A 12,122-nucleotide genomic window follows, 5' to 3' on the forward strand; every position below is an offset into this window, starting at 1 on the left:
GATATATAAAGATTTTTATTTACATCATTAATAATATATACATACTATTTTTTTTCTTCAATATTTTGTTTGCAATTGTTTTTTAATGTTCATTATTTATTTTAAGTTATTACAGTATACGTTATATAAGTTATTACAGTATATACTATATACCTTTTTTTTTGATTAATTTTTTAAATTAATTTTGGCCAAATGAGGCGCATTTAAATTGTTTACACACACTTGTTATTTCATATGTTGGCCAGAGGGGGAGCACTTCAAATTGTTACACACACACTTGTTATTTCATATGTTGGCCAGAGGGGGAGCACTTCAAATTGTAACACACACTTGTTATTTCATATGTTGGCCAGAGGGGGAGCACTTTTAAAAAGCGACACACAGTCAATTGGAAAAATTCCTCCTTTTTGGGACCACCCTCATTTTGATAGATTTCACCCACTAGGAGTGCAAATGAGACATTCTCTAATAGATCCGTATTGGGACCATGATTTATGTCATCACTTGTTCACACCTCCTCATATGGAAGATACTTTTCCTTGTTGATGTTGAAATACAAGAACACACACACACACACAGTAAATTCACCCTACAGACAGTCAAAACAAAACCTAGTCTTTGTCGCCACCTTCAGGACAAATGACACATTTCACCCAGCTTGTGCTCTGTGTCGTCAGCTACCATATAAACACACAAGCTAACCCATCCATCCATCCATTTCCTACCGCTTGTCCTAACCATTCGATCCAATTCCCATTCCTGGAGTGACGATTCAATTCAGAATCAAATCTCCATTCAAAGCAGTTTTCACAAACATTTAAACTAATGTTTCTTCAGTTTTGAGTACAGGCGCTTTAAAGGCCTACTGAAACCCACTACTACCGACCACGCAGTCTGATAGTTTATATATCAATGATGAAATCTTAACATTATAACACATGCCAATACGGCCGGGTTAACTTATAAAGTGACATTTAAAATTTGCCGCTAAACTTCCGGTTCGAAACGCCTCTGCGGATGACGTATGCGCGTGACGTAGCCCGGCGAACACGGGTATGCCTTCCACATTGAAGCCGATACGAAAAAGCTCTGTTTTCATTTCATAATTCCACAGTATTCTGGACATCTGTGTTCGTGAATCTGTTTCAATCATGTTCATTGCATTATGGAGAAGGAAGCCAAGCAAGCAAAGAAGAAAGTTGTCGGTGCGAAATGGACGTATTTTTCGAACGTAGTCAGCCACAACAGTACACAGCCGGCGCTTCTTTGTTTACATTCCCGAAAGATGCAGTCAAGATGGAAGAACTCGGATAACAGAGACTCTAACCAGGAGGACTTTTGATTTGGATACACAGACGCCTGTAGAGAACTGGGACAACACAGACTCTTACCAGGATTACTTTGATTTGGATGACAAAGACGCAGACGTGCTACTGTGAGTATGCAGCTTTGGCTTTTTTTTGCGTATGTACGTAACTTTTTTAAAATATATAAGCTTTATGAACCTTGGGTTAGGTGAACGGTCTTTTGGGCTGAGTGATTGTGTGTGTTGATCATGTGTTTGAATTGTATTGGCGTGTTCTATGGAGCTAGGAGCTAGCAGAGGAGCTAGGAGCTAGCATAACACGTACCGTACCTTACGTGCGCGTCACGTACGTAACTTTTTAAAAATATATAAGCTTTATGAACCTTGGGTTAGGTGAACGGTCTTTTGGGCTGAGTGATTGTGTGTGTTGATCAGGTGTTTGAATTGTATTGGCGTGTTCTATGGAGCTAGGAGCTAGCAGAGGAGCTAGGAGCTAGCATAACAAACACGCAGGTGTTATTATGCAGGATTAATTTGTGGCATATTAAATATAAGCCTGGTTGTGTTGTGGCTAATAGAGTATATATATGTCTTGTGTTTATTTACTCTTGTAGTCATTCCCAGCTGAATATCAGGTACCGTGAGTATGCAGCCTTGGCTGCTAAACATTCGATAACTTGACCGTATGTGCGCGTCACGTACGTAACTTTTTAAAAATATATAAGCTTTATGAACCTTGGGTTAGGTGAACGGTCTTTTGGGCTGAGTGATTGTGTGTGTTGATCAGGTGTTTGAATTGTATTGGCGTGTTCTATGGAGCTAGGAGCTAGCAGAGGAGCTAGGAGCTAGCATAACAAACACGCAGGTGTTTTTATGCAGGATTAATTTGTGGCATATTAAATATAAGCCTGGTTGTGTTGTGGCTAATAGAGTATATATATGTCTTGTGTTTATTTACTGTTGTAGTCATTCCCAGCTGAATATCAGGTCACCCTCGGCTCTCACAGCATCTTCCCTATCTGAATAGCTTCAACTCCCCACTAGTCCTTCACTTGCACTTTACTCATCCACAAATCTTTCATCCTCGCTCAAATTAATGGGGAAATTGTCGCTTTCTCGGTCCGAATCTCTCTCACTTCATGCGGCCATCATTGTAAACAATAGGGAACTTTGCGTATATGTTCAACTGACTACGTCACGCTACTTCCGGTAGGTGCAAGCCTTTTTTTTATCAGATACCAAAAGTTGCAATCTTTATCGTCGTTGTTCTATACTAAATCCTTTCAGCAAAAATATGGCAATATCGCGAAATGATCAAGTATGACACATAGAATAGATCTGCTATCCCCGTTTAAATAAAAAAAATTCATTTCAGTAGGCCTTTAAACAGGCTTTTTTTTTTTTTTTTTTTATAAATAAAAAAGAACATATATATTTTTAAGACTGGCAGTCTTAAAAATATATTTTATTTAAAATTAATTTAAAAAAATTTTAAATAAAAAATAACTTAAAATTAATAATAACAATTTATATTATGTATTTAAAAATTATAAATTGTATTATAAATGTACAGTTTAGGTCACAAAAACAAATTTTTTCAATTATAAATTTCATTTTTTTTTCTGTGTTAGAAAAATTATAAAACACAATTAAAAAAATGTATTGATTTTTTTTTATTGTATTTATTTTTTAAGACATGGCAGGATTTAAAAAAAATATATATACATTTTTATTTCATGTATAAGTTGTTTATTATTTTTGAATTATCATGTAATAAGGGTGCACACAAAAAAAGGTTTCACATCCAAATCAGGATTCTTATTGAACCCGACTGTAAATTGATAAATACTTTTCGTAAAATTGATTTAAAAAAACAAATAAAATAAACATATATATATATATACATGTGTATGCATATATGTATACATATGTTTTTTTAAATACTTTTTTTGGGGGGAAATTATGAAATGATTTAGAATCGAGATTGAGGAATCGGGATTAGAATGTGAATCCATTTTTTGGTAGCATTTTTTAGAATGCTAGCTTCTTTTTTTTTTTTTTAAACTAATGCAGGCAAACCTACACCTCACTCATATTTGATACTTGCTGCATGCTAACGTGAGCAGGCTAGCATTTTAAAACTCATTTTTCAAGAGTAATGTATTGTAATACTTGACGACTGTTACGGTTAGCATTTTAACACGCTAACTGGAGCTTGCTAGCTTTTTTTTTTTACAGCTAGTTTAGCAGGCATACACCTCAGTCTCATATATTTTGGTGTTTCACTAATGCTAACTGTGAACATGCTATTGTTAGCCTTTTTTTTAGCCAGTTTAGCTCATATTTGGCCAGCGTGCTAACAGTTCGGGGTGTGAATCTTTGGGCAGCAGCTAAAGATTTGAAGCGGACTGAAAGGGACAAACGGTAGAAAATGGATGGATGGAAGGATGGATGAGCACCTGACAGATCCTGTCCATGTTCTCCTCTGAGGGCATGACAAAGTAGATGGCCGGGACATCGGGAATGGGATCTCTGTCGGAGTGAAGCAGCCTGAAGACACAAGAAGACCTTTAGAGTCCGATGTTTTTCTGTCAGTGTGTGTATGTGTGTGTGTGTGTGTGTGTGTGAGTGTGTGTGTGTGTGTGTGTGTGTGTGTGTGTGTGTGTGTGTGTGTGTGTGTGTGTGTGTGTGTGTGTGCGTGTGTGTGTGATTACAGGTGCAGCGTGATGCCCATGTCTCGCAGCTCTTTGACGGACAGCAGAGGTGAGATGATGTCCTGACCGAAGCGGTCGTAGATCAGCACCTGGCGGCAAACAGGTCACATGACTCTTATTGTGGCGGGGAAACGCGCGCCCACAAAGACCGGTTTACCTTCCATACTGGCTCTGCTGCGGTGTTCTTCACAGGAGGAGCGTTGAAGTTCAGCATGCGCCTCAGAGCCACTAAGACAAACAAGAGCACACAGAACACCTAAAATAGCCACTTGCAACACTCCTGGAAATAAAACAAAAATATGTAATATTTTAGGGGGAAAACTGTTATTAAAAAAGACAAAAAAACTGCTCCTTTAAAATATATATAAACAAACAAAAAAAAATTTAAAATATATTTTTAAAAATATATTTTTTTAAATGCCAAATTTCGGAAAACAATGATATAAATCCCCCCTTAAAAAATCTAACGGAATTAATACAATAAAAACTTTTTTTTATTTTTTTATATTATTGCATAAAAACTGCCAGTTTAAAAATAAATGAAAAAGAAAAACATTATTAACATTAAAACATTTTTCTCTTAAAAATGAAATATATTTTTTAATTAATACAAAAAAAATAACATAATTAATATTATTAATTACTATTTTTTGGGGGGCTAAAACAAAAATCCTCAAGTATATAAAAAAAAAAGTTTGACAAATTTTAATACATAAAGGAACTGCCAGTTAAATAAAGCAATTCATTTTATTTTTTTAGCAACATTAATATGTATATATATATATATATATATATATATATATATATATATATATATATATATATATATATATATATATATATATATATATATATATATATATATATGAATATATATATATATATATATATATATATATATATATATATATATATATATGAATATATATATATATGAATATATATATATATATATGAATATATATATATATATGAATATATATATATATATATATATATATATATATATATATATATATATATATATATATATATATATATATATATATATATATATATATATATATATATACACACACATAAAAACTGTCAGTTTTAAAGCCCCTGTACTCAAAACTAAAGAAACATGAGTTCAAATGTTTATGAAAATACTCACTAAATAAGAGCGACATAAATATTTTTTTTAGCTGATTGTCGTGGCCTAAAATACCCACTTACAACAATCTTAAATTTTTTTTAAAAAATACATATTTTTGGGGTGGAAAAATTGTTATCAAAAAAGACAAAAAACAGCCACTTTAAAAATAAAAAAACAAAAAAATATAATTTAAAAAAATGTTTTTAAAAACATTTTAAATTGTTTTTTTTAAATATATATAAATCGCCCCCCCAAAAAAATAAAATCGAACTGAATTAATACAGTAAAAAAATAATTTGAAAAATGTTATTGAATAAAAACTGCCAGTTTAATAAATCAATGACAAAAAACACATTAACATAAAAAAATTTAAAAAAAATATTTTAAAAAAATTGTAAAACTAACTGCATTAATATTATTAATGAAAATGTTTTTTTTGCTAAAACAAAAACCCTCAAGTATTACATTTTTTTAATAATATATAACACACACACACACACACACACGTACTATATATATATATATATATATATATATATATATATATATATATATATATATATATATATATATATATATATATATATATATATGTATGTGTGGGGAAAAAATCACAAGACTATTTCATCTTTACAGGCCTGTTTCATGAGGGGTTTCCTCAATCATCAGGAGATTTCCTGATGATTGAGGAAACCCCTCATGAAACAGGCCTGTAGATTTTTTCCCCACACATACATATTACGCTCTACCACGGCATCGAGCACTATTTTTTTGGATAATCTATTTAAGACATATATATATATATATATATATATATATATATATATATATATATATATATATATATATATATATATATATATATATATATATATATATATATATATATCAACTGCCAGTTTATGAACATACTCAGTAAATAAGATCGACATAAAACTTTTTTTTGCTGATTGTCGTGGCCGAAAATACCCAATTACAACACTCTTGAAAATAAAACCAAAAAATAAATATATATATATTTTTTACTTGTTATTAAAAAGACCAAAAACTGCCACTTAATTTTTATTTTTTATATCTTTTTTAAAACATTTAAAAATATATATATAATATATACATATTATATATATATATATACCGGTATATATATATATATATATATATATATATATATATATACACATACATATTATATATATATATATATATATATATATATTATATATATATATATACCGGTATATATATATATATATATATATATATATATATACACATACATATTATATATATATATATATATATATATATATATATATATATATATATATATATATATATATATATTTTTTTTTTTTTTTTTTTCAACTACCAAGTTATATTACTGTAAAGTGTACGGCTGCGGAATTAGTGCAAACAGTGTCACATTCCAAGTTATAAAACTTGGTTTTATAACTGTATAACCCTTTTAAACAGTTACAAACTCGAAACAAAGGTCCTCGTATTTAATACACTTTTTTTTCTGGCTGCCTGAAATATTGTTGCACATTCTTTTATAACATGTCGAGTCCTCAAATACAGAATGATTAGCAGGCTCAATATTAAATTGTATTAATTGATAGAGAAGGTATGTCTCCCGGCTGGCCTGGGAATGCCCCGGGATCTCCCGGGAAGAGCTGGACGAAGTGGCTGGGGAGAGGAAAGTCTGGGTTTCCCTGCTTAGGCTGCTGCCCCCGCGACCCCACCTCGGATAAGCGGAAGACGATGGATGGATGGATGGGTTTAAACATTGCCATGCAGCAATATGAAGACCATTAACTTGTACTACATGTACATACAGAATCCATCCATCCATCCAATTTCTACCGCTTGTCCCGTTCGGGATATCAGCAGCATTTATTCTATGTAATGTTTATACACTACCCAGAAGGCTTAGCGCCGTGGACAGGAACAGGAAATAGGTCTGAGTACGTAAAATACTGTACAAATGTGTAAACCTCACTTATTTATTGTTAATGACATATATTCTAATAATTAAATAATAATTAAATAATAATAATAATAATAATAACTAAATAATTTGCTTTGTCACAATAACTATCCTGGGAAAACATTTGTTTTTCCTTTTCCCTTTATTTTTTCTACCTACCTCCCTCGGCAAACATCGATGTACACATCCTGTTTAAAGTCAGCCTTCAAAATAAAAGGACAATAAAACACGGAAAACACATAAGCTAACTCATCCATCCATCCATTTTCTACCGCTTGTCCTAACCATTCGATCCAATTCCCATTCCTGGAGTGACGATTCAATTCAGAATCAAATCTCCATTCAAACCAGTTTTCACAAACATTTAAACGAACGTTTCTTCAGTTTTGAGTACAGGCGCTTTAAACTGGCTTTTTTTTTTGTATACGTTTTTTTTAACATATACATTTTTAAGACTGCAAGTCTTAAAAAAAATTGTTTTCAATAAAAATAGAAATATATATTTTTTTTAAATAAAAAAAAACAACCTAAAATTAATAATAACAATACATATAATTTATTTACAAATTATAATTTGTATTATAAATGTACAGTTTAGGTCATAAAAACACATGTATTAAATTATAAATGTATTTTTTTCTGTGTTAAAAAAAATATAATAATTTAATAATAAAATAATTTTTTATTGTATTTATTTTATACAAAATATATATTGCATTTATTTATTCATGTACTACATGTCACGTACAGAATCCCTCCATTTTCTACCGCTTGTCCTGTTCGGGGTATCAGAAGCATTTCTTCTATTTAATGTTTATACACTACCCAGAAGGCTTAGCGCCGTGGACAGGAACAGGAAATAGATCTGAGCTACGTTGGTAAGTACGTAAAATACCAAATGTGTAAACCTCACTTATCTATTGTTAATGACATATATTCTAATTTGCTTTGTCACAATAACTATCCTGGGAAAACGTTTTTTGTTCCTTTTCCCTTTATTTATTTCTACCTACTTCTCTCGGTGAACATCGATGTACACATCCTGTTTAAAGTCAGCCTTCAAAGTAAACATCGATGTACACATCCTGTTTAAAGTCAGCCTTCAAAATAAAAGGACGACACTAAAGCACGGAAAATCCCGTCTTTGGGCGATATATAATCACGGTTTACCGCGATGTATGCTACGATTAAACAGATAAAAGGCAAAGTATGTCGACGTTAAGGAAATTATTTGGTAAGAAAAAGAGCATTAGCCGCGTAGCTAGCAGCTGGCTAATTCGCTCGAGCAAAGCTCGTTTAAACTTGTCCTGTGTGAAAGTAGACATGTTGGACGGTTTGCGGTTCAAACATCGGCAGGCTTTGTCGCTGAGGGAAAAGACGGTTAGGAAAGAGTAGAAAAGCAGACTTTAAAACGGTACCTGTCTGCTTCTCGCGAACAGACGCCGCCATGTTGGATGTTGTTGTGGGCGGGGAAGAAGCGGCGATGACGTGGCGGCGCAGGGAAAACAAAGACGTTACAAAAGCGAAGATGCGTCACTCTGATGCCTTTTCGTGAACGACTTGCCAGGACCGACATGTGCCCTTTTTTTTTTTTTTTTTTTTTTAACTCTGCGTTACCGAAAGACAACGGTATTCTACATAGACATCTTATAAGACAGTAGACGCAGCGTTTGCAGCTGTGACGCGAGAAATTGGGCCGCCATCTTGAAGTGGTGATGAAGAGGAGCGTTGAAGCAACCTAAACTGACAGTTGACAGGTAGAAAACAAAGATGCTAAACTGACAGTTGACAGGTAGAAAACAAAGATGCTAAACTGACAGTTGACAGGTAGAAAACAAAGATGCTAAACTGACAGTTGACAGGAAGAAAACAAAGATGCTAAACTGACAGTTGACAGGTAGAAAACAAAGATGCTAAACTGACAGTTGACAGGTAGAAAACAAAGATGCTAAACTGACAGTTGACAGGTAGAAAACAAAGATGCTAAACTGACAGTTGACAGGTAGAAAACAAAGATGCTAAACTGACAGTTGACAGGAAGAAAACAAAGATGCTAACCTGACAGTTAACAGGTAGAAAACAAAGATGCTAAACTGACAGTTGACAGGTGGAAAACAAAGATGCTAAACTGACAGTTGACAGGTAGAAAACAAAGATGCTAACCTGACAGTTGACAGGTAGAAAACAAAGATGCTAAACTGACAGTTGACAGGTAGAAAACAAAGATGCTAAACTGACAGTTGACAGGTAGAAAACAAAGATGCTAAACTGACAGTTGACAGGTAGAAAACAAAGATGCTAAACTGACAGTTGACAGGTAGAAAACAAAGATGCTAAACTGACAGTTGACAGGTAGAAAACAAAGATGCTAAACTGACAGTTGACAGGAAGAAAACAAAGATGCTAACCTGACAGTTAACAGGTAGAAAACAAAGATGCTAAACTGACAGTTGACAGGTGAAAAACAAAGATGCTAAACTGACAGTTGACAGGTAGAAAACAAACATGCTAACCTGACAGTTGACAGGTAGAAAACAAAGATGCTAAACTGACAGTTGACAGGTAGAAAACAAAGATGCTAAACTGACAGTTGACAGGTAGAAAACAAAGATGCTAAACTGACAGTTGACAGGTAGAAAACAAAGATGCTAAACTGACAGTTGACAGGTAGAAAACAAAGATGCTAAACTGACAGTTGACCGGTAGAAAACAAAGATGCAAAACTGACAGTTGACAGGTAGAAAACAAAGATGCTAAACTGACAGTTGACGGGTAGAAAACAAAGATGCTAAACTGACAGTTGACGGGTAGAAAACAAAGATGCTAAACTGACAGTTGACGGGTAGAAAACAAAGATGCTAAACTGACAGTTGACAGGTAGAAAACAAAGATGCTAAACTGACAGTTGACAGGTAGAAAACAAAGATGCTAAACCGACAGTTGACAGGTAGAAAACAAAGATGCTAAACTGACAGTCGACAGGTAGAAAACAAAGATGCTAAACTGACAGTTGACAGGAAGAAAACAAAGATGCTAAACTGACAGTCGACAGGTAGACAACAAAGATGCTAAACTGACAGTTGACAGGTAGAAAACAAAGATGCTAAACTGACAGTTGACAGGAAGAAAACAAAGATGCTAAACTGACAGTTGACAGGTAGAAAACAAAGATGCTAAACTGACAGTTGACAGGTAGAAAACAAAGATGCTAAACTGACAGTTGACAGGAAGAAAACAAAGATGCTAAACTGACAGTTGACAGGTAGAAAACAAAGATGCTAAACTGACGGTTGACAGGTAGAAAACAAAGATGCTAAACTGACAGTCAACAGGTAGAAAACAAAGATGCTAAACTGACAGTTGACAGGTAGAAAACAAAGATGCTAAACCGACAGTTGACAGGTAGAAAACAAAGATGCTAAACTGACAGTTGACAGGTAGAAAACAAAGATGCTAAACTGACAGTTGACAGGTAGAAAACAAAGATGCTAAACTGACAGTTGACAGGTAGAAAACAAAGATGCTAATCCGACAGTTGACAGGTAGAAAACAAAGATGCTAAACCGACAGTTGACAGGTAGAAAACAAAGATGCTAAACCGACAGTTGACAGGTAGAAAACAAAGATGCTAAACCGACAGTTGACAGGTAGAAAACAAAAATGCTAAACCGACAGTTGACAGGTAGAAAACAAAGGTGCTAAACCGACAGTTGACAGGTAGAAAACAAAGATGCTAAACTGACAGTTGACAGGTAGAAAACAAAGATGCTAAACTGACAGTTGACAGGTAGAAAACAAAGATGCTAAACTGACAGTTGACAGGTAGAAAACAAAGATGCTAAACTGACAGTTGACAGGTAGAAAACAAAGATGCTAAACTGACAGTTGACAGGTAGAAAACAAAGATGCTAAACTGACAGTTGACAGGTGGAAAACAAAGATGCTAAACTGACAGTTGACAGGTAGAAAACAAAGATGCTAAACTGACAGTTGACGGGTAGAAAACAAATATGCTAAACTGACAGTTGACGGGTAGAAAACAAAGATGCTAAACTGACAGTTGACAGGTAGAAAACAAAGATGCTAAACTGACAGTTGACAGGTAGAAAACAAAGATGCTAAACTGACAGTTGACAGGTAGAAAACAAAGATGCTAAACTGACAGTTGACAGGTAGAAAACAAAGATGCTAACCTGACAGTTGACAGGTAGAAAACAAAGATGCTAAACTGACAGTTGACAGGTAGAAAACAAAGATGCTAAACTGACAGTTGACGGGTAGAAAACAAAGATGCTAACCTGACAGTTGACAGGTAGAAAACAAAGATGCTAAACCGACAGTTGACGGGTAGAAAACAAATATGCTAAACTGACAGTTGACGGGTAGAAAACAAAGATGCTAAACTGACAGTTGACAGGTAGAAAACAAAGATGCTAAACTGACAGTTGACAGGTAGAAAACAAAGATGCTAAACTGACAGTTGACAGGTAGAAAACAAAGATGCTAAACTGACAGTTGACAGGTAGAAAACAAAGATGCTAACCTGACAGTTGACAGGTAGAAAACAAAGATGCTAAACTGACAGTTGACAGGTAGAAAACAAAGATGCTAAACTGACAGTTGACGGGTAGAAAACAAAGATGCTAAACTGACAGTTGACAGGTAGAAAATAAAGATGCTAAACCGACAGTTGACGGGTAGAAAACAAAGATGCTAAACCGACAGTTGACGGGTAGAAAACAAAGATGCTAAACTGACAGTTGACAGGTAGAAAACAAAGATGCTAAACTGACAGTTGACAGGTAGAAAAAAAAGATGCTAAACTAAACAGTTTAAAATAATAAATTCATAATATATACAATAATATATTCAACCACCCATTTTCTACTGCTTGTCCCTTTTTGAGGTATTGTAACAATATTATGTCGGATATTTTTATTTCTATATTATGAGTGAAATAAATAATTGAAAATAGTT

The 12,122-nt window shown here is 33.6% G+C and overlaps 1 protein-coding gene across 1 annotated transcript in view; it reads right to left on the minus strand.

The window, feature by feature from the left end:
- Nucleotides 1–8,647, minus strand: part of scfd1 (sec1 family domain containing 1) — a 43,708-nt gene extending 35,061 nt beyond the window's left edge. Inside the window, exons 1-4 of the mRNA XM_062034824.1 lie at nt 8,564–8,647; nt 4,178–4,248; nt 4,021–4,109; nt 3,766–3,856 (exon numbers count right to left, since the gene is read on the minus strand). Of these exons, the coding sequence (XP_061890808.1) occupies nt 3,766–3,856; nt 4,021–4,109; nt 4,178–4,248; nt 8,564–8,594 (282 nt within the window). The 5' untranslated portion in view covers nt 8,595–8,647. The remainder of the gene's footprint in view (nt 1–3,765; nt 3,857–4,020; nt 4,110–4,177; nt 4,249–8,563) is intronic.
- Between the last annotated feature and the right edge of the window lie 3,475 nt (nt 8,648–12,122).

Source organism: Entelurus aequoreus, linkage group LG23 (assembly GCF_033978785.1).
Source record: "Entelurus aequoreus isolate RoL-2023_Sb linkage group LG23, RoL_Eaeq_v1.1, whole genome shotgun sequence".
Taxonomy (NCBI): Eukaryota; Metazoa; Chordata; class Actinopteri; order Syngnathiformes; family Syngnathidae; genus Entelurus; species Entelurus aequoreus.